The sequence below is a fragment of the Ascaphus truei genome, chromosome 2, assembly GCF_040206685.1.
Source record: "Ascaphus truei isolate aAscTru1 chromosome 2, aAscTru1.hap1, whole genome shotgun sequence".
NCBI classification, from domain to species: Eukaryota; Metazoa; Chordata; class Amphibia; order Anura; family Ascaphidae; genus Ascaphus; species Ascaphus truei.
Genome location: NC_134484.1, coordinates 344,544,910 through 344,568,382, shown reverse-complemented (window position 1 = coordinate 344,568,382; position 23,473 = coordinate 344,544,910). Strand labels below are relative to the sequence as shown.

Sequence of the window (23,473 nt, the reverse complement as noted above, 5' to 3'; positions counted from 1 at the left end):
GACTTAACCCTTAGAGATGCCACATGATGTACAGTAGCTACTACGTCATGGCGTCTGGTACCCTGTGTGCCCCGCGACATAGTAGCTACGTAAAATAAAAGGCTTGTTGTCTCGATAAGTAACTAACAGAGCTTTGTTGATCTGCCCCTAAGTGTACAGTTGTGGCTATCAAGATCCAAAGATGCATTTACATGTTCATTAAAAAATATAATTTTAGGAAGAGGTTTACTTCATCAAACTCCAAACTTGTTCAACATGGTATTAACAACCATGAACTTCTATTTTAGAAAGAAGGCATGTTGACTTGTATACAGCCCTAAACACTCCTTTATATAACACTTGTAGAGATACCAGTGAACACACCGGGGAAATATGCTAATTTAAATAAGTTTAATATCATTTGTCTATTTCCCAGGTAGCATCGGCTTGTCCACAGGTATCTCTTCAAGTGTTGTATAAAGGAATGTTTAGGGATGTATATAAGTCAATGAAGACTCTACTAAAATAGGACTCTCTCCTTTCCCCCGTGACACCCTCTCTGGATGGGATTAATGCTAACGCATACTTAATATCATGTTATTGGAAGCTAGCACAAAGTTGCGCTACAGTAATAATAATGTTGCGCTACAAATAAAAGGATAATAATTCTTGTATGTAACACCAGGAAGTATACTGTAAGATTTATATACAAAATAAAAAAATTAATCATATGTGCAAATAGCATAGGAAAAAGCCTATCTGGACAGAGCTCTGTGTTTCATGTGTTGTGTGTGATTGTACTGTAGAATGGACAAGCATTTTTGAATGAAAAAACTAACGCAAAAACTCTCTGTTCACTAAATAGGTCCATCACCTGTTCTGCAGAGCTCTGATGGGAATTGGGTAGCACTGCAGAGCATAACATTGCCTCCTCCCAGAATGCTTGCCAAGCCAAAGAGTCAAGTGTTCAAAGCACTGGAGAATGAGTCCTCTGTTGTATCAGCTTATGATGAGATGGGCTCTGATAGTGATGAAGAAGTCGACTGGAGCTTGGCCCTCAGTGCATATCGACGTAGAACAAGACAACTGTCAGATGACTCCTGCTATGCAGATTCCCAGTACAACACTGAATGGGCATGCAGCAATGATTATTATCAGCCTGTGACATCCCCATCATCTGGACTATACACAAACACTGAAACAGTGTATTCTGATTCAGAAACATCCTCCGTGAACTCTTTAAAGGAAATCAGACCATCTGTCAAATCCCTCAGGCCAAATAGAAAAGCTCCAGGTGATCAAATGCAACAGGAACGTGTTTATGGAAAGCTGGATATAAACTTTAACCCACAGTCCATTAGTATAGAGTACTCCGACAGCAGCGAGACCGAGAAAACCCATTATGATATTGAAAAAAGGTCAAGGAGGTGGAGAAAGAACAAGATTGCATCAGAGGAACTGGGTGAAGGAAGTAATTTGATCAAAGTGCAGAAATGGACTTCAAGCACAAATAAGGTATTTTTCCACAGTTCTAATTATTAGCCAACTAATTAATTTAAAAAAAATACTATAGTACTGTACATGATGGTCAATTTTTACTAAGCATTTCTTCAAGAAACCTTCTGGCACTGGAAGACACCCTGGACCGTAAGGTGTCTTTTATTATTGTAAAGGGTCTTGTGGAACAGCACTGTTTGGTAAATATGGAGCTATTATCCATTCATTCTATAAAATGGGAAAAAATGACAGTACCATTTTTGTTGTCATAATCAACTGTTATCTATATTTTGGATGGAAAGGAAGAAATCTGGCGTCACAGCCTGTGACAAAATCGAAGGCACTTCCGGGTTGAAAAAAACTTTATTGGGACCTCACAAAACACACGGCCACACCACAATCTCCCCCTCAACGCATTTCACGCTAGAATCAGTGCTTCGTCTTGGAGTGGGGAGATGTGGTCTGAGCCTGCTTATTTAAAGTAAAAAAGCCAGCGAAAACGGGCTTGATTATTAACCCCTGATGAACAGAAACTGATATACCTTCTCTAGTACACAACTATACTTATAAATAGACATCTCTCTTATGTATAATTAACATGTAACTATTATATGTGTGATCACATGTAATTGTGTCACTCTTAATGTCAAATACGTTGTAATCTAGTGATATACTGTACCATCAGAGATAACTAAAAAACACTTTTGGAGTCTAGTTCCCATACTGAACACATTGTTTGTGTTAGAAATACAACTTTATGTATTTCACGTTCTTTTTGGGGAAGTGTGACACAGGAACGCAAATACACGTGAATATGAAAAATATTGTATTGATGTACACAAATCAAACTGCTGTTACAATATGTGTGTAAGCATAATATGGTAAATTACATTACATTCGTCTGTGTACTTTAGTTATAAAATAATGTTAGATATTACATGTTCCATACAGATATATTTTACCCTCCTCTTCTCCTCCTGTGCATATCTGGTGTTTTTGAGGAGTTCCTTCACGTCATCATTAGGTCATCCTTCTGGAGCTGCTTTCTGAATCTTCTTCTTCTCTCTCCCACAAAATCCTCTGATTTTTTTTAGTACTAGTTTTTTACTTCCTCCCTACACATAACCATTTACTATTGGTTAGAAAGATCCCTATCAATCTCATTCTCAGCCAAACTAAAAAACTGGTCATCAGCTACCTGTAGCCGGGGTTGCCACCTCTCCGGGTTTCACCCGGAGACTTCGGGTTTGGCATCCCTTTCTCCGGGCTACGGGTTTGTCCCTGAAATCTCCGGGTGGGCGGGTGGTCTGGACGGCAGTGAGCAGTGGTGCGCAATGACAGGAGCCGGGCGGCAGAGGATTGGATGGCTGTGGTGGAGGGTGCTGCGTGCGCACACACACACACACGAGCGCTCCCAAGTACCCCCAATTCGGAAGTCAAATCCTCCTTGACTTTCTTTGTCTCCACTACAGCCAGCTACAGGTCACTCACCGGTTCCTGCCCTGCCCTGCATTGCGATGCCACGCTGCTCAGTGCTCACTGAATCACACTGTCACTCCGTCCTCTCTGGCTCCTCCTCCTGCTGCTGCTCGGGCTGCTGCTTCAAGTGCCTGTTCCCCTGCTTCAAGTTTGTTTATTTATTACTAAGGTGCACTGGGATGTATCTAAATATATATTTATATATATTTATATTGTGTGTGTGTATATGTGTGTGTGTGTGTGTGTGTGTATATATATATGTGTGTGTGTGTGTGTATATATATGTGTGTGTGTGTGTGTGTGTGTATATATATATATGTGTGTGTGTGTGTATATATATATGTGTGTGTGTGTGTGTGTGTGTATATATATGTGTGTGTGTGTGTGTGTGTGTGTGTGTGTGTATATATATATGTGTGTGTGTGTGTGTGTGTGTATATATGTGTGTGTGTGTGTATATGTGTGTGTGTGTGTGTGTGTGTGTGTGTGTGTGTGTGTGTGTGTATATATGTGTGTGTGTATATGTGTGTGTGTGTTTGTGTGTGTGTGTGTGTCTGTATATACACACACACACACAATGTATATGTGTGTGTATGCAACTTGCTGCTGCTGCTACCGCCACTAGTGATTCAAGATGTTTTGTGAGATTGTCATCAGCGTTGGTTATAAATAATAGAAATGACATAAGCTAATATACAATTCCATATACCATTAACGCAGCAACCGTACCTGCAACAGCAATGTCTTCGGCATCTCCCCCTACAACTACTGTCAATAAGGCTGCGCGGCGTAAAATGGCGCTGCCTTGCCATGCCAACGGGAACGTCACGTGACGTAACAGCATTACGTGATTCCCGTTGCCATGACAATGAGATGCCACATGTCATGACGTGATGCGGTGCCACGTTGTCATGGCAAAATGACGCCGCGTGACGTTGCGTGGCGTGCCGTTGTCATGGCAACAGTGTCATTTAAAATAAAATAAAAATCTCCGGGTTGGCCGTCAGTCGAAGGTGGCAACCCTGCCTGTAGCCCATTTTCTGCCTAGAGTTTTTATGACCCCATTGTACATACAACTATTGTTTACCATGTCTTTGAAGTACAGTATCGTTTCTGGGAAGTGTACTTTTAATCACTGTTTGAGTTTCACATGGTATCTTGTCATCTGTTCACACAATGGTTCATGCAAAAGGTCTGTAAGTCAAGGAATATACAGTTGCAATTGTGCAGAATATTAGGTGATACCTTTTTTATTTGGACTAACATTTTATGTTATTGAACAAGCTTTCGAGAGTTCTCCTCTCTTCCTCAGGTCTGCAATGCATATACCTCTATTAGGGTTAAAATTCTCATTTACCTCTAACAGGAGGGAGAAAGACCAACATTGGATCTATATCCAGTAAAATGAAAAGGACCTGCTGACTTGGGAAGTGGGGAGGGGCGGTGTTGCAGGGTACATGCAACTACACACGCAGGGTCTCTTGACAAGGCTTATTTATTTCGCCTTAAAAACATACAGCAGACAAAACAAAATAGCTTATCTTCAGCGTGGCAAACAAAGCAGTTTCTCTTTAGCATGGCAAACAAAACAGTTTCTCTTCAGCATGCAGGACACAACAGTTCATAAACCATGTACTTTGCAAACAGACCTTATATCAGTAATCTCTTCAGTAACTCACTCCTGTCTCCTGACCAGCTAGCTGCATGTGTACACATCCTGGGGTTTTTAACACACCTTGATTAGGCAGCTGGGATCCAACTAATTGTCATGAGCTTCCCAGCTGAAGTTAACCACATCACTGCTGCACTGCAGACTAAACATATACCTGCCAGGCATATAGCTGGTGGCTTTTATTTACCCTGTCACAGGCGGGCTTAAAACCTGGGAAGGAGGAGCCACTAACCTCCAACAGCTGAGACAGCTGAAAATAAGTAAACAAACAACACACAGAACCCCAGCAAGCTCTTTTTGGGAACCCCTGAGCCCCCACAAAATATATATGAATATGTGTCAAAAAGGGGAGCTATTTAGCGTGGCAAATGTACACAAGGTAAATGACAATTTTAATCCTAATAGAGGTATATTAGTATTTTATCTGGTAGTGCTATGACCTGTGAACTGGGTCTGCCTTGTCATCGCTCACAGACTTACAATGCTTTAGCCAAAGGGTTAAACGAAATGACCCTTTTTCAAGAGAATATATAAGTATTTTACTGTGTATTTTTGTCATATTGGATGTAGCATTGGGCTTCTCTGTTGCTTGTTGTATACATTTAAACATTCCCTGTTCGTCCCCAGATATTAAAGACATTTGGCTGGATTATATTTTACTAGGATAGCCAAGTTACACTTTTTTTAGGGGCAAATAGCTGGGGATTTCTCTTTATTAGGTTCCCTAGCTACCCCTCCTGTCACAATTACTACACCTGTATATCCCCACAAACGCACCTTTGAAAAAACATGGAGAGACAGCTGTGCTCAAACGAGCACACCTGAGATACTGAAGATTTGCTTCATTAGATGGGTGCGAATAAATTTCCCACCTTTTAGTGATATATTAAATAGTCCATGGTCCAGTTCTTTTCTCCATTTATTCAGAGACAAATAGAACACATCTTTTACAGCATCATTTCAGTCAGTTACATCAGGTTTCCGGGCATATAGAATTTAGTTATAGAGTGGAGAATCCTTAGCTTGGTTGATGTTAAATGACTCAGGATTCTGCAGGTACATTTCTAATGCTGGCTTATATACATTTTTACTGTCTTTAGGCTACATATATCTTCAGTCAATCATTAATGTTTAAACCAATATTTTTTCCCATCCTTCTCTATCAATTGTTCAAAAACTATTTCATAAGATACCTATCTTTACTTCGATTTACAAAACTCCCTTGTTCTGTTACTAAATAACTATAGGATTAACGGTGTTCCTAATCTTTAAAACCAATCTCTATTGTATTGTTTTACTAACTAACTATTTAACTAAACTGTGATTCCAAACTCATGACCCTATACTATTCAACTCAGCAGACATTGAACATACCAAGTTTTATACAAAATGGAAATTAATAAAACAAGAGATTCTTAAGTTACATAAAACATTTGTACACCTTCATGTTTTCAGACTGATTATGCCTTCTTATCAATGCAGAAGCAGCTAATAATTTTTCAATATAATTTCTAACGATATTCCTTATTTTAACTGGTTACATATATATGTATATAGACAATATAACGTAATTATTATTCAGGCTTGAAATCGTCCTATCTTCAGATACCTGGTAGATAAGCTAATAGGAGTCATTACATTATACTTTCCAAATCTCCTAGATATCTCAGGTGTGCTTTTTTTTTAGCACAGGTGTCTTTCCACGTGTTGTTTGAAGATGGGTTTGTGAAAATTTATATAGGTATTGAGACTCTACTAAAATAGGTATCTCGGACTTGCTCTCTCAGGGTCTGAAACTTCTGAGCGAATCAAATGTCTTACGCATTCACATCTGCATGTTATAACATTTGTGCAAAGGGAAAATGATAGCAGTTTTAGAAGCATTCGCATGAATGCACTTAATACATTTAACTGTCCAAACAGCCTACAAATATCCGTCTGTGAATCAAATTTTGTTGAAAAACCTACGAATAATTAACGGATGCATTTTTTACATATTTGCCTATCTCTATTAATTACTGCATAGCAATACAATGGGGTAGGGTAATAATGTATTTCTACGATAGGGTTACGTGATATACATTATTACAAAACTTATGGTAGAACATACATGAAACCGTATGATGCTGGTGTCTTCCAATGTATACCACCAGCATCAAAGGGGTTAATATTAACTACTTGGTAAGCCCATACTAACCACTAGTGCAAACAAAGGGTTAACCTCGAATACCCAACCCCTCCCGCCCCCCTATCCCCACCAAACACCATTCCCCAGGCCCTGCTCTATAGTAAAAGCCAATAGCCATACTAGCCAAATATGTCTAATAGGGCTTTTGGCACTGTAAACACAATCAATCAATAGAACATACAAAATACATGCACTAACATTACCAATACTGTATACTGTATAAACATTACTAAACAAAGCATTTTAAACATTAACATAATAAGAGCCTAGCTAGTCAAAGTGGCACTCAATGGCAATCTGTAATAAAAGATTGAGATTACCCCATCCATGATGAAGTCTGTACTCATCTTCAGTACCTGGGCCCCCCGTAGCCAATCCTAAAAACAGAACGATGCCCAACCAAAAAAATCCAAGATCTGATGGTCCAAAAAATAAATAAAAAATCCCGGAATAAAAAAAGCAATCCGGGCCTGTTGGACTATTTGAAATCCAAATGCCTGAGGGCCTATTTTTTATTTCACCCCGTCCATGGGCTTGTGATGAGGGATTCTCATCCTTCACAATTATCAGAAGGGCAGGTTTTGGGAAAAAGATTGCCAACAAACAGCATTTAAGCCAATTTCCGATTGTATTTGCTGTTATTTCACTACAATTTTGCTTCACACAGTTCTTGAACTTGTTCTATCGATGTTGCTTTTGTTTAAAGCAGCACTTTACCTTTCATCATATCTAAAAGAATCATCTGGGAAATCATGTTGCCAAATATTCTATGAAATGTATAAGGTTGAATTTTCTAAAAGAACATTTCTTATCCACCGCAAACTGTGCAGATGCTCCTTTCGCTCTATATTTTGGTCATGTTTAGAAATGTGTGTAACTAAAGTAACTAAAGGTGTGTAATGCGGCAGGCATATTCTTATAGGGGTCCAAGATAAAATTGATAAGAAGTAAAAGATGACGCTGTGTGCTCATTTGCATGTCATTTCCCAGAATCCCTGGCTGCAGGGGAAGCACCGTATGCTAAGAGATAATGGGAAAAAGCAGGGTTGTCAGGTTGTCATGTCTGAGATGTGAATGTGCTCATAAGTGATATTTTTATTTGCTAAAGTATTGATGACATTTGAAACTTCCCCCCCCCCTCCCAAATATGATTCCCTGTGAAAGTTTCAACCAACCCTCAAAGGGCTAATAATTTCACCAGATTAATAAGCATCCAGTGAATTATCGCCAGATAATGAGTGAAACTTTGTGCCTGTGCCCTATTTATAGTCTATTAAGCAAATCTAGCAATTTTAGAGATTTTTTTTCAAATCGGTATATTAAATGTAATTGCAATGGTCATTAACGTAATGCGTGGCGAATCGTCTGCGAACCCTGAATGTTTTGTTAATAATTGAAAGTGTGAATTCAGCATGGTTTGCGGCTCCATGCGAAAGGTTCCCACATCCATAATGTTTCTGTAGAACTTCAGTTAGGAAAATAGAATTGTAGTCTATTGTCTTGCCACCAGATGGCACTTTTTGGTTATTTAATTGGATCTTGAAGTCTGTAGACACTGGTTCAAAGTTGCTTCACTATTGTTACCTTTTGAATGCAATATAACGTTTGGCTTGTGAAAGATGCTTTCAGTTCATCATCCATTGAAACCTACGTATGAAGAAGAACCAAAGATAACAAAGGACAAACCATATTGCAGAAAGGAGTTGCTCAGTGAGTAAAGACACTGACTCTGAAAACAATGGCACTGAATTAGGGAAGCCTTAACAACTCTGGGGTCTATGTATCAATGTAGAGAAAAGTATGTGTAGATGCCCTCCATTTTTTGGAACAAAGCTGCTTTCTTACATCTGATGCAGAATTTTAAATCTTAAATCTCCCTGTAGGAGAGGTGTGCTTTTATAACCCGGAACCTTCAAAACAAACAGCTTGGGATCAATAAAACATGGATAACGGAAAACAAACATGCTTCTACATGGAGCGGTAACCTACCATGGACCTACATGGAGCGGTAACTAACAGCAGCATACCCCCTGTCTAGGGGTTTGGGGGCTAAGGTCCTTACCAACTACAAATGACAAAACAGGGCGGAGGTCAGTTACCTTCGGCTGGGGTACCAGATAACTGCCCCAAAGACGAAAAGCAAGATTGCTGGTAGGAGTGAGGATTGTCTTAAGAGAAGACTTTGCTCTGGGGAAAACCCAAGACTAAATATCTCGAGAGAGTGGAGGGACGGGGCTTTTGCCTTGGCTAGCCGTAGCTACCCACAAACATGGGAGGTATATGACATGGTCTTTCCCTGTTTAAAGGCTTTACAAGAAAATAGTAGAAGAGATCTTGTGCTACCAAACAAACACCCATCCAGCATATAATGCTTAATATATAGAAAGTTTAAGGCACCTCCATAATACTGATATACAATGTGAGTAGCAGGTATGGGGAGAGTAGTGTCTAGTGTATCCGGTCGGTATACACATGTAGCAATTACTGACACAAAAAAAAATAATAATCTCCCACCCACTAATAATATAACAATGATATAAGCATACGTGGAACTCACTTTGGAAGATATCCTTATCTAAGGATAGCCTTTTCTAAGTCCTTAGGAGGTCCAATGATGTGCATTAAAGGGGGTAGAACAGCAAGACACGTAGAAGACACAACGGAGCACTTTCCAGGGTAAAAAAATGGTTCCAGAGGGGGCTCACTCATAAAAGAAATGATCAGGCTTTATTGAATCATACAAACATAACCTCTAGAGAGGCAGCATACTGTAACACGACACGTTTCGCGCTTCATATAGGGGTATATTTTTACTACGTGACGCGGGAGATTTAAACAATGCAGCGAGATACCCTCACCCCATACTGGGACCTGTAAATCTGAAAGCAGAGGGTCCTTGAGGCTGAAATTAATGTGGTTCAGCTCCGGAGACCCCCCGTTTCAATACTATGTTATTAAAACGTTAATTAAAACTGTGTCATCGCCTGTAAGAGCTGTGAAGGGTGAGGCAGCATCTCTGTGCAGCTCTCTGCAGCACTTACAGACTTCTGGAGCGACATGTCGCTCATCAAGCAAACATAAAGTAGTGCGGTATGGCATTTTTTAGAGCACGATAAAAATCTTGAGATTTTTCTTAGTGAATACCGTTTTCACACAACTTTCTTATAGTGCAGTAAAAACATGCAATCCCGCTCAGTAATGCACTAAACTTATCGAAGTTTAGTGAAAAGGCCCCTGACTCTCTCTATCTGCAGATACTGTATGCTTCTCATTAAAATAGTCTCACCAACAGCTGCAAAGAGTAAAATCACTTCAATAGCACATCCTTAGAAACTTGCACATGCTAGGCAGAAGAGGAGGTTGGAGTTTGTGGTAATGGTGTTAGCAAAAGGGAGGAGGACATCCACGGCGGCCCACAGGAGTGGCCGCACTAGACAGAGTACTAATGCAAGATGCTGTCAACCGTACGGTAAGGAGGATCAGACCTGTGATGAGGCGCATTGTGGGAGGAAGTTGGGTGGAGAGGAATGACGTCTCAAGTGCGTTTTAAATAGAAGAAACGGCTATGCTAGGCCGAGTCCCGGAAGTACCGCGGGATTTGGAATGGATCACTGAAGCTTTCCAAAGGCATGAAACGGTGGGCCCATCACAGTTTTGACAAACAAGGAGGATGCATGCTGCGACTGGTCTGGAAAAGAGGCTTGCTGGCGGTAGGAGGACATGAGAGGGTTCTTCAAGGGACAGTAGTTGCAGCAAACTTGAGGAGGATCTGGACTGATAACCAAGGGCAGAGGTGAGAGGATCACTGTAGTACAAGGGAGAACAGAGATCAGCACCTATAAGGGAGAGGCAGTGCGTACCAGGGAGGGGTCTCTCCGCTGTCAGGAAGAATGGCCAGGCAGGAGGCACAGCTAGTGCGGCAAGTTGGCGAGTTTGAAAATCAAGATATTTTAATGGCTGGGGGGGGAAGACGGAAAGTGTTTGTGCTGCTAACGAATGTGAGGGAGTGTGGAGTGGGAGTATCAGAATATCAGTGGGGACGTATCAGAATTTATTAGTTGGGTCAAGTAGTTGTTGGGTGGGAGAAGAGAGAAACAGCGGGGGTCTGCACAGGCGTGTTAATGGCGTGGCAGGGGCCTGTAGGTGCAATGGATGGGGGGGGGAGTTTTCTGAGGGGGTACAAAGAAGGGGCAGTGCAGCACAGGAGGCACAGAAAGAGCTGGTGGTAGAAGTTATAGTGGCAGCACATCCAGTGGCTGCATAGGTGGCTCAGAAGGCAGATGTGTCAAAAAAAGGAGCTTCTAGCAGTAAGGAAGTGAGCAAGGATAGTGGGTTGTCAGTTTGGGCTGAATTACGGGATGCAGAGTGAGGTAGAATGTGATGCTCCAAAATTAGAAAGAGTTCCATCTATAGCATATATTGAGCATAATAATCCAGATGACAATGGAGTGTCCAGGAAAAATGAATGAACTCACAATAGGGAGGGATATATGTCTAGTGGTGTCCACTTGACAACCACAGATGTGACACATTAATATACACCCAACCAAATAAAAGTGAATCAAATAATAAAGTTGCACAGGAATACAGGTATATGACAGGGCACTGCGGCCCTTTACCTGTGTACTTCTGGGAACACTCCAGACATCCGGGGCATGCAGTACATCCAGTAGTAGATTCCAATGGGTAACAGCAGATGATGAATAGTACAGCCAGGAACATCCAACTTCTAATTTGAGTGAAGAAGAAGGAAAAAAGCAAGCAACTCCAAAATAGCAATGAGGTCAGGTTTATTGCAGGCTAAAAAGACAATAACAGGACCACACGAACGCACCTACGCATTTCGTGCAACAGCACTTTATCAAGGTGATAAAGGTGATTTATACCTGCAATATACCTGACGTCATTTGCTATTTTGGAGTTGCTCGCTTTTTTCCTTCTTCTTCACTCAAGTTAGAAGTTGGATGTTCCTGGCTGTGCTATTCATCATCTGCTGTTACCCATTGAATTACGGGATGCATTTAAAGGCTGCGGTTAAGGAAAACATTTGAAAAAGGGGAGTTTGAGTTGTTTTCATTACTCCTGGTGGAAGAAGGTAACAGAATTAAGTGATAAGATAGGGGGAAAGAATGAGGATGAGAAGAGATGTCGGCTAATCCCCAAAATGTTTGGGAATTAGTTGCAGGCTTTTGGCATCTTGGAGCCCATTTATTGCGATCTTTGCCTTATGTTTATGACTCCACAGAGACCAATGTCCTTTCAGGCAAGGGCCAGCAGATTTGGACAGGTTGGCAGGTACAGTAGTAGGAATGGATACTGCATGCTTTTTAATGACAGCCAGTGCAAATAGGGGGCAGCATGCAAGTTTAAACAAGAGGAAGGAGTTCACAGCTTGTCTAGGTGTTTCAAGAGTGGGATAGAGATGGCAAGATATGCGGAAGGGGGTGTCTAAGGCCAAAATCTCAGCCAAGGGGTCTGTGGCAGACAGACTGTGGTGATTCAGCTCCGGGAAACCCTAGTGAAGGTAATAGAAGAAGAGAATTGATTTTGATTTTAGATCGATAGTCTAATATTAGCAGAAGTTCGCATATAGGCAGACGAAAATCCCCATTTAATGACATGCTAATTTTCTCGCCATATATACATTTACTCCCTAAGCCTTGTCCATAGGCTACGCTTATAGTGTCAGCGACGGCGACGTCAGGCTACGGTCGCAGGAAAAATCAAATTGAGATAACTTCCAGCGATCGCGACCCAAGCCGTCGCGTCGCGTTTACTATAAGAGCACGCGAAATTGGCAATGCATTTGTTTTGATGCGATGTCGCTGTCGCCGTCACGATAAGCACAGCCTAAGCCTTGTGCTAAGGCTTGTTATCTGATTTATGTAAACATGAAGTGGGAACAACTATGGCTTAGAGATCCAAAACTATTTATATACACAATGTACACATGTACAGTATGCAAAATTTGTTTTCTCACAAAAAAGTCTAGTCTATCCGACATTGTTTACTTTAGTTTATTGTGAAATATAGTGGAAAATGTATGCATGCTGTTAAATCCCCTTGCAATGTGTTCTAAAACAAGGACATAAATAATATGTAGACTATACAAAAAGTCCCTTTTTTGTGTAATTAACATCTTGATTTTGTTTTTAGGGCTTCAACGATCAACACTTCAGCGATTTATCAGAAACAGATCTGAGCAGTGGAGATCAGCAGCATAGAATCAAGACAGATATTATTGAGGAAAAACTTAAAACAAGATTATGTGAACTAAGTGCAAAGATGAGCGACAAGGAAACTTCCTCTGTTGAGGAGCAAGATTCTGAGCCTAGAATGGAAACTGGGAACCAGAAGGAGACTCTGTCGGAAAATGGCAAGTGTGTGCAAGAAGAGCTAAGGAAGGTACGTTTGCTGCTTAAGGAAAATGTCTTATTTTGTAAGTTGACGTTTGTCAGGTATCGGCCCTGTAACTACCGTATAATACCTTTGTCCATGTAAGCTATGATAATGCCACCCCCATGAATAGGGATTCTTATTATATAAATGGCTAAAAAATGTCTTGTGGATTATAGTGTGCAGAATTTCTTCTTCCCGTTGCCCAACTCCCTATTCAGGGTTCTCCAAAAATCCTCCTACTGATTGTCTGGGTGCTAGTTCCTAGCATGCCCTTTATGAAGGATCACCCCAAAAGCCCTGGCAAAATTAGACTCCAGGTGTTTACATGCAATGTTTAAAAAAAATCAAACACCACCAAGATAAGGGGAGAGACTTTATCATTTTTATATGTTGCATGTACCTACCTAGATTATATGGGGACTATTCTAGTAGCTTCAATAACTTTGCAGCCATCTCGAACGATGTGGCATGTTCCCACCGAACGGTTTGTCATTTGTGTTATGACGGTATTCAGAAAGAATCTGAAACCATCACAAATCATGAGGTAGGAAAATGCCAATACTGGTCGGACCGCAGCGATGAGATCTCAGCGTCTCTCAAAGTTCTCCCCATATGATCTGGCCGCAGTCTGTAAGAGCTGCATACTGTAGAGAGCTGTACAGAGAGGGCTGCCTCTCCCTGCACAGCTCTCACAGGCGATTGTAGCATTTTTATTTAAATTTTAATACTAGTTTATGGGAGCAGGGGGTCTCCGGAGCTGATCCGCATTTATTTCAGGTCCGGTGACCCCCTGCTTCCCGAGTTACAGGCCCCGGTATGAGGTGCCGGTATCTCCTACAGTATATCTACATGTCACGGTCATGTGACCTGTGAGATTTAAATGCACAGGAGATACAGGCACCCCATAAGAGGGCCTGTAACTCGGGAAGCAGGGGGTCCCCAAGGCTGAAATCAAAATCAAATGGGTTGGTGTATGACCAATGATCCACTGAGATTAGCACAAGTGCTCATAGAGACACAGTCAATGCATACACACAGTGGTATAACGCAGGGTTAAACAGGTGACATGAGCATAGAATATGTAAATAAAACTACTTACACGGCCATGTGTAAGTAAACTGCACTTCAATGGTATCTTTGCTTTTCTTTGTCCTCTGCTTGGAGGGATGTCTTCATGTGCTCCCTGGCTGAACTGTACTCCCATCTCATCTCAGGAGAGTCCCCCAGAAATTAACGGGCAAACGTGGAGAGTGTATTAATATAAAACACAAAGATTTATTCAATAATATATATACACACTCATAATAGTATTCCTCGGAAGTCACGGCAGGGTTTGTCTTCCCTGCGTCACAGACAGGTCCCAGCTACCGCGTCCAGTTTCCAGCTGAAACTACTGCTGGAACACATGCGAAGCAGACATTTACGGTGGCCGCCGAGGTCCAAAATTGTGCGACGATTAGAGCAATGCGTTTCGACTTATCGACGGCTTCCTCAGGCTCATAATATGCTCCTATCTTCCTCTGCTGGGTTTAAATACCCTGCAGGAGATGGTGTGGGTAATTGAAACCTCCTCTTTTGATTTGTGGAGGGAAAGTTCATCACACTTCATGTCGCACAAATCGAGTCTGACATAAATCAATACAGATGCAGCCACGAGTATTAGAGCTCTTGCCTTGGAAATTCTGGGGCAGTCTCACAGTAAATGCCTCAAAATTGCCTCAACATTTCTTTGAGATTCTTAATGGCCCATCGGATTGACACAGCAGGGGTCCCTGCAGTCCCATTCAGTTTGCAGGAACCCCCTGCTGTGTTAATCCTATGGGCCATTAAGAATCTCACAGAAATGTTGAGGCAATGTTGAGGCATTTACTGTGAGACTGCCCCAGAATCTCCCAGAATTGACAGGTCCAAGTGTTCTAATACTTGTGGCTGCATCTGTACACACCACTATGGCTACTTAAAAACATATCCTCCTCCCAGGACAGGACCCAGAATTCATACTTAAAACCTTCCTGAGTGTACAAGTGGAATGATGCATTAAATGCAACAGCATGTAACAAATAACTACAGGCATCTAGCTAATAAGCTGAGGACAGTGCCCTATATTATCTAATAGAGCAGCAAAAACATTAGTGAGTAACCAGTTCATCTAATGGATAAAAGCTCATAGATAGAAATCGGATGCGTATGAGATAATATCAAATAAAATAGAATAGCATCCCACAATCTGAGAGATTCACATGCTATTTAAGGCCACTAGGGTAACCTCTCCGGAATACCCACAGACGTTAAAACTACAGAATCAAGGGCTCTATGCAGTAAGCGCCGAAAAAGTCCTCTCGCAAAGTGTTCCTTATCGGCATGATTCTGCCGATTTTCCCTTGCCGTATGCAATAAGTGCCGAATCCCATCCGAATCAAGCCGAAAACATTTGTTCCCACTCTGCCGATGATTTGCCGATCACACACAGGTGTATCGGCGTGCATGGCGAGTTGGTGTTAGGTTCGCCAATGAAACTTCTTTTTTTTCTTTTTTAGAATGGAGGAAGGAAAGAGAACACATTTTTCCATAAGTGGAAATTGTGAAACCTCAACTAGAATCTTGACCTCCTCCAAACTACAAGAAAAGAAAGACAGGGTCAGAGGGAGAAGAGGAGGTGCTAGTAGAAATCGAGTAAGCAAAAAGATAGAATATTCCAACATATTCAACATTAGTCAGTATCCACTTACTGATGTTGAAAAAAAGGTACTACATAAGGGTCTAACATTTGCTCCGATCTGTGGGCCAAATAGTTTTAATTTGTTTATAGATGTCCATAAATTTGCCCGCAAATTAGCTCTGAAAAAATACTTTGCACGAGATGCTATATATCCAACCAAACAAATACACTTGGAGAGGCACGCAGCCCAGATAGTCCCCCACCTAAGAGCTTTAAGAAAACATCAACTTTTTATCCAAAGTTCTCACAGGGACATTTGGATATCTCTTTCGTGGAGATGGTTAATATGGATTTGGAAAATTCATGTCGAACTTATAAAATTAAACATGACAATTTTAATGTTCAAGAAAAGGAAGCTCTTCAGAGGTTGGAAAATAATGACTCTATAGTCATTAAGGGTGGAGGTATAGTGGTGATGGACAAGGATTATTACATGCAAGAGTCCATGAGATTATTGGGAGATAAGGCCACATACCTCCCCCTTACAGATGACCCATTGGAGCATTTTAAGGCTGAACTGGGCAATTTGCTGACCACTGGCTTGAATAAAGGGGCTATAGGCCAAGATAAGTTTGATTTTTTGTTTATTCAGTTTCCCCGCACTCCTTTATTTTACTTTATACCTAAAATTCACAAAAATCTCACTTCCCCACCTGGTAGACCTATTATTTCTGGTATTTCTTCACTAACTTCTAATCTTTCACAGTTTATTGATCATCACCTCCAACCCTTAGTCACTGATGTTAAATCCTATTTGCGAGACACGACACATATATTGCAAATTTTGAAAGATCTTAAATGGCAGCCTGGGTATATATTGGCTACTGCTGATGTTACATCTTTATATACCGTGATTGATCATAAAATGGACTGCCAAGCTGTGTCTCGCAAATTGGAAAATAAAAGTAATTTTTCATCAATTAAAAGGAATTTTTTGGTTGAAAGCATTTGGTTTATTTTAACGCACAATTACTTCACGTTTAATTCACACTATTATATTCAGAAATGTGGTACTGCTATGGGCACCAGGTTTACCCCTAGTTATGCCAATCTGTTTATGGACAGTTGGGAGGAAGATTTTATCCGGAACAACTGTCCTCTAGGGGCGAACCTGGTGCTCTGGCGGCGCTACATTGATGATGTAGTTTTTGTTTGGGCAGGTAGTCAGGCCTCATTGGTTGATTTTTGCACATATTTAAATTGTAATAATCACAATCTTAAATTCACTTGTAATTTTAGCACTGAGCACATTGATTTTTTGGATCTTCACATTTATATTAGTCAAAATACACTCCACACTAAAACTTTTTTCAAGCCAGTACAAGCCAATAATTATTTGCGTGCTGATAGTCAGCATAACCCACAGTGGCTACGAAATATTCCAAAGGGTCAGTTGGTGCGTCTTAAACGCAATTGTTCTGAAGATGAGACATTTAAGATCCAGGCCAAAGATCTAAGAAGTAAATTCATTGAGAGAAAATATCCGGAGAGTCTCTTAGATGAGGCATTCGAACAAGTCAATAATATACAAAGAGATACTTTACTTAAATATAAGAAAAAGGACACAATAGAAAGGTGAAATAATCAAGTTGCTTTTATTACTCAATATAATGAGATGGCACCTAAAATCAAAAAGATTATAAATAAGTATTGGCCCATCCTATTGAAAGATGATGTTTTGGCGGATATTCTCCCCAAAAAAACAAATATAATATTCTCAAAGGCTAATAATTTAAAATCTAAGCTAGCCCCGAGCTGTCTGGTAAACCAACAAAAACAGAAACATGCAGCGAATTAAAAAGGTTTTTTCACATGTGCGAAATGTGTAGCATACTCTTTTAGTAGTAATGCCAAACAGTTTACATCAAATGTAACCTCTAGATGTTATCCCATCAAGACATTTATAACTTGCCATTCAACATTTGTGATATACTTGCTACAATGCCCATGTGGCTTGCAGTATATTGGCAGAACTGGGAGAACATTTCAGAGGCGCATTTATGAGCACATTTATAACATAAAAAAGGGATTGGTCACACATAGTGTTTCTCACCATTTTCTTATGTGTCATAATCAAGACCCCAAAGGTTTGCTATGCCAGGCTATTGAGGTTGTTCAGGCAAACTTGAGAGGTGGTAGTAGACTTAAACAGGCCAGTATGCGTGAAGCATACTGGATATATGAACTGAAAACACTATCTCCAAGAGGTCTGAACATAGACTTTAAATTGAAGGCCTTTTTATAAATGTGATACATTTAGTCCATCTTTTGAAAGCTTCTTTATTTTTTTAAAAGTGTAATTTTTAATATAACTTTTATATTACATTGATATTTTAATGTTTTATGTTCATTGTATGTGTTGATTGTTGTATGTTTAGTAGGGCTTGTTTTTTGTGATGCTATGACCGTGGCAATTGCTGTGTTAAGAATTTAATTATGCAATTAACCAATTGAATCACAGTCAATGCGTATATATACCATCAAGTGTTAGTGTCATCACATCCCCTGAAGAAGTGCGCGCATGCGCATGAAACGCGTTGGGAAGTTATTCTCTTATTTCAAAAGCTGTCTTTGGTGAAGGAGGACACTGTTTAGCAGCCGATCCAGGTCTTAGGGGGAAGAAAAGAGAGGGGAGCATCGTTCTATGAAGTCCTGCGGTGTGTGACGTCACATCTGTCCGGAAGTTCCGCCTTCCAGTGACGTCATCATCTACGCTGAGCACGAGGGGACGCACGGAAAGGAGCTCCGGTCACTACCAGACTACCAGTGCGATTTTCATCTCCATTGCCTGCTTTCAATCATTGTTTTGTAAGTAGGGTCTCAATTTTACCCCTCTGGACCTGCTACAATTCCTTGTTATCCTCCGGAACCCAGCATTATGTGTTGTTATTATACACTGGCGGCACACTTTATTAAAGTGCGGCCAGTTCCGCAAGCCGGGAGATTTCCCGGCTTGCTAGTGGCATCCCCTCGGCGTGCCGCGCGTCACCGATGCGCGGTCACGCGTCATCGGGAGCCTGCGCCCCCTGCACGCGCGTCCAGGGCTCCCCGAGGGAGCCCTGGTGTCCCGCGATGTGGGGGATGGCGGCAGGGGGTTCCGGGGGACCCAGCGGACCCGGAGAGGAGAGGGGGAAGCCGCAATCGGCGGGCCTCTCCTCCGCTGCTTCGGCGCGCGCCCGGCACCCTCCGGCGCGCGCCAGGTAACTGCTGCGGCCGAGAACGGGCAAATGCTCGAATAAACTCGGCCGCAGCAGTAGCTTTGTGTTTATCTTCAGCCTTACTAGTGTTTGTCTTGTTTGTCTGTTATGTCTGTTTTGTGTTGTTAGCATTCACTGTTTTTAGTCAACATTGATTGGCATACTGCACCATAATTTGTTTTGTTGTCTTTTCTCCACATATTTATTGCACTGCTGCATGGTGAGAGTTATCTATCCACCTCATCTCTGCCCATTCATCTTAAGGACATTATTGGGACTTTCCAAGGATTGGTTTGATTTTTATTGATATTCATTTATTGGACTTTATAGGCGCCGGTAATCCCTTTTTTTCTATTCTTGCTGAATCTGCCGAAGCAAGCATGTTTTTGATTGAGCGGCCCATTTAAAGGCAGGGTGTATTTTTATTCATTCTCTGTGTTGTTGGGAGAGAGAGAGACACACAGAGCTGGCCGATTTACATATTTCCTATTGACTGAGAGAGTTGTTGTGTATTGTGAGAGGTTTGTCCTGTGTTTTGTTAACATCTTTGTCTTGTTTTCACTTTGTAAGTGTTCAGTGCGATTATCTTTAAATGTCTTTTCTGTTTTTTGTGAGTGCTATAGGTATGGCCGAAAGGCGTGGGGTGAGTGGTACTGGTAGTCGTGTGAGTACGCGTCTGAGTGAACGTAGGATTCAGGGGAGTGCTGTTGCTGCGAGTGCGACTGGTGTTGCTGGGAGTGTGAGTGGTGTTGCTGTGAGTGCGAGTGCTGCTGGTGGCTCTGTTGCTGGTGCTGCTGGGGTGTCTGTTGCTGGTGCTGGTGGGGTGTCTGTTGCTGGTGCTGGTGGGGTGTCTGCTGCTAGTGCTGCTGGGGTGTCTGGTGGTGGTGCTGCTGGGGTATCTGGTGGTGGGGTGGTTGGTGGTGGGCCGCATTTGGAGTCTCTTCCATTGGAAGGAGAGTCCAGTCAGCAGCAGCCAAGCTCTGGGGCTGCACGTGTTCGGAGGAAACGTGTGGAGCGGCCACGTAATCCTCGTTTCAATGAAGAGGAAAACAGAGTTCTTGTCAAAGGGATTTTGGAGCACTATGTCTCTCTGTATGGGCATTTACTAGGTAAGTCTATCTTTGCATTGATTGTTCAAAGACATGTTATCCTAGGTCATGTGAGATGTCTTAATATCAAGCTCTTATTCTCTAATATCTATCAATTAAAGTTAAGTGTTACACACATAATCCCTCATGCTTTATAACGACCATAACAATCAGTCTAAAAAGTTTGCCAAAGTTTATACAATATTCATGCAAGCTTCCTTAGATTTGTATGTTTCCACGTAAATGCTCATGTGCTGCACATATTCAACCTAAACCAGCATGTTTGGTATCTCTTGGAACAGGTAGCAGTTTAGGAAACTGCTCGTTTTTCTAACAATAATTAACGTCATATATTTTGTATGTATTTCAAGGGCGGACAAGTTCAGCATCAAAAAAGACATGTGGGATCAAATAAAATTGGCTGTGTCTGCGTGTGGGAATCATGTCAGGGACCGGGCGAATTGTCAGAAGAGATTCGATGATATCAGGGCAAACTTAAAGAAAAAAATCCAAGCACAACGGATGCATGCTTCTGCCACTGGAGGTGGGCCGCCAGCACAATCTCTAATGTTAACTCCATTGGAGGAGCAGATGCGGGAAAAATTTCTTCCTGTCGTCGTGGAGGGTTTAGCAGGTGACAGAGATATCGGAATTTATTCGGCTCAATTTCCACCAGGTGACAAATGTTACTGTACTACGCCTGTCGTATGTTACAGTTCTTATCTATATTTCCGCTGAAACTTATAGTTTTACCCAATATAAGCATACCTACATATATAGAATACAGACAGAATATACAGCTCACTAATTTTATGGATTTGTGTTAAATGAGTGTGCCCAAAACGCCTAGTTTGACGTTGGGTGCGTTAGATGAGCTGATAATTAATGAATACACATAAAAGTTGGAGGACGGGAGCATATTAGTGCCTCCGTCCACCACTTAGAAGCTCATTTGTCAAACGCACTCCTGGGCGATTAAAACTTAGCATTTAATAATTCTTCTATTAAAATAAATTCTACACACAGAATAATAGAAATAAACACTAGGGGTGTATGTTGCTTGATTGGTTCTTCTGAATTTATTCAGAAGAACCAATTGATCCCAAATCAAGCCTATAATTATAGAGCACAGGATCTCTGATTAACAACTGCTGATAAGACCCTAATCACTATACCGACATATATGTGTTGTGCGGCATGAGGTGTAGCATACCGATCAAACCAACCTGTATTGTGAAATGTAGCACCTAACAGTATGATGTTTAATAAATACACTGTAACTTTAAATTGTCAGATTAACCCTGTAGGTGCAACACAATGACAGGCTGGTGGTACGTGGATTGACTCTACGCCTAATGACGTTGACATACACAGCACAAAAGTTATTCACACATATAGCTAATAGGATATATAAAAAATCTGGAAACAACTGTAACTGAACACCCTGCTAGAAACATATAGGCAGCAACCAAATGAGGTTGTAGTCCTGATATAATCAGTGCATGTCCATATACTACAGTACAACCTCATTTGGTTGCTGCCTATATGTTTCTAGCAGGGTGTTCAGTTACAGTTGTTTCCAGATTTTTTTAATGTAGATGTAGTGTTTCCTGACAACATGTATTGTGTGTGTTTTAAAGTATCAGCTAGGAGTTGTGATGTTACTACAAACTTTAATTCATTCTTCTTTCACACTGAGTCAAAACATCATTGTTACTTCAAGCATCATCTTTTAATTGGACACAAATAAAAAATTATGGAAACATGTTATGTGTTACACTATGAGAACAACTACCATTATAGTGAAAACAAAGTGAAAGTTCCATGGCAGTTCATAATGTCTTTCTTTATTTGTAGAACCAGATGTTGCTGCTCAAGGACAAATTCACTCAAGTGACCATGAAGATGTTGACACTCCTGGATTAACCCAGCATTCAAGTCCTCCTGCTCGTGACACCTACTCAGCTATTGCAGCTTCTGAAGAACGAATCTTGGGTGAAGAAAATCGTCGCCATTCAGAAATATCAGTGCTTGAAAGGATGATGTCACTGCATGAAAGGATGCATGAAAGGTCAATATCAGAAATGTCACAAATTAAAAAAGTCATCATCCAAGTTCCTAAAGAAATCCAAAATGTAAACAGGACATTACAAACACTAGTTCTGAATGTAAGCCAAGCAAATCCGTTTCGGAGTACAGCAAGAGAACAACAATTCCACTTTACCCCATCAGAGGATGGATCTTTACATGCTGCTACTTTTTCTCCTGAGTCATCAGTTCTTCATTCCCCAGTTCTGGATGATACCGGTACAGTAGGTGCAAGTTCTGTGCAGGTCCCTGTCAACATCCAACCGCTTACATCTGTTCAAAATATGGAACCGACACCTACAAAGGAGACACGCAAAAGAAAGTTAGGGCAACAATTACTAATAACCAGCTTTTGGAAAAAGATTAAAACACAAAAACAAGAAAAATTTCTTTTGCCACTTTTGCATTTTGTCACTGCCACGAGATGTGAGATCGCAGCATTATGGAAACAGCAGGAGATACCCATTATCCCTAAGATCAGAAACAGAATTTGGCATGTTTGCCGGATGGAACAATTAACGAGTTTAGTTAATGACTCCGGCACAAATTTTCTAAAAGTTTGGGATCCATGGTTAACCCAAGAAGAAACCCCAGGAGTGGATGCCTCCTCAATCCTGCATTAACTAAATCAAGTGCGTTCTCCTTTAAGGACAGATTAGACAAAACGACATAGTGATGCACAGCTAACAGACATCCCAATAGCCATAGACAAAAGGAGAATAATGGTGAGAAGGGTAATGGAATTTATGTAAAGCTCGTCAAAATTAAAATTCGTAGCGAGGGCCGAGAAATCAGCAGACAACAAGTCTCCACATCCGCTCCAGAACCTGGAAATATACCACCTCCCCCCCCCCCCCACCACCTCCCCCCTCCCACCCTCTATCCCTGTCTCCATGTCACGTCAGTCTGGTCTTGTTTGTACTGTGTTAAGTAGTCAAGTCTAAATGTGGTCATTATATGTGGTTTGACAAAAATGGAAATGTAACAACGGGCTGTGAAAAATTGGTTGTATTTGTACTTTCCAATAAAAATTGAAAGTTGAAAAAAAACCCCACAAAAACAAGAAAGTGCTCCACCGTCACTCTTGCAATGTTTAGCAAGTGTTTCACAACTGCCAAAGCCCACACCCAGTGCCCCTGAACTGCCATAGCCCACACCCAGTGCCCC

The 23,473-nt window shown here is 41.2% G+C and overlaps 2 protein-coding genes and 1 long non-coding RNA gene across 9 annotated transcripts in view; 2 read left to right on the top strand and 1 right to left on the bottom strand.

Moving 5' to 3' along the window:
• MYRIP (myosin VIIA and Rab interacting protein) overlaps positions 1–23,473 on the top strand; it is a 626,131-nt gene that overhangs the window by 476,932 nt on the left and 125,726 nt on the right. For all 7 annotated transcript variants that reach the window (XM_075586770.1, XM_075586771.1, XM_075586764.1 and 4 more), the window contains 2 exons: positions 845–1,494; positions 12,972–13,220. In XM_075586770.1, coding sequence (XP_075442885.1) covers positions 845–1,494; positions 12,972–13,220 — 899 coding nt within the window. The remainder of the gene's footprint in view (positions 1–844; positions 1,495–12,971; positions 13,221–23,473) is intronic.
• LOC142487430 (uncharacterized) overlaps positions 19,186–23,473 on the top strand; it is a 5,094-nt gene continuing 806 nt past the window's right edge. The window contains exons 1-3 of the mRNA XM_075586772.1: positions 19,186–20,239; positions 20,590–20,894; positions 22,076–23,473. The exon at positions 22,076–23,473 is cut by the window's right edge and continues 806 nt beyond it. Of these exons, the coding sequence (XP_075442887.1) occupies positions 20,618–20,894; positions 22,076–22,929 (1,131 nt within the window). The 5' untranslated portion in view covers positions 19,186–20,239; positions 20,590–20,617 and the 3' untranslated portion in view covers positions 22,930–23,473. The remainder of the gene's footprint in view (positions 20,240–20,589; positions 20,895–22,075) is intronic.
• Positions 22,093–23,473, bottom strand: part of LOC142487432 (uncharacterized) — a 25,618-nt gene continuing 24,237 nt past the window's right edge. Inside the window, exons 2-3 of the long non-coding RNA XR_012799228.1 lie at positions 22,443–22,603; positions 22,093–22,266 (exon numbers count right to left, since the gene is read on the bottom strand). This is a non-coding gene — a long non-coding RNA (uncharacterized LOC142487432). The remainder of the gene's footprint in view (positions 22,267–22,442; positions 22,604–23,473) is intronic.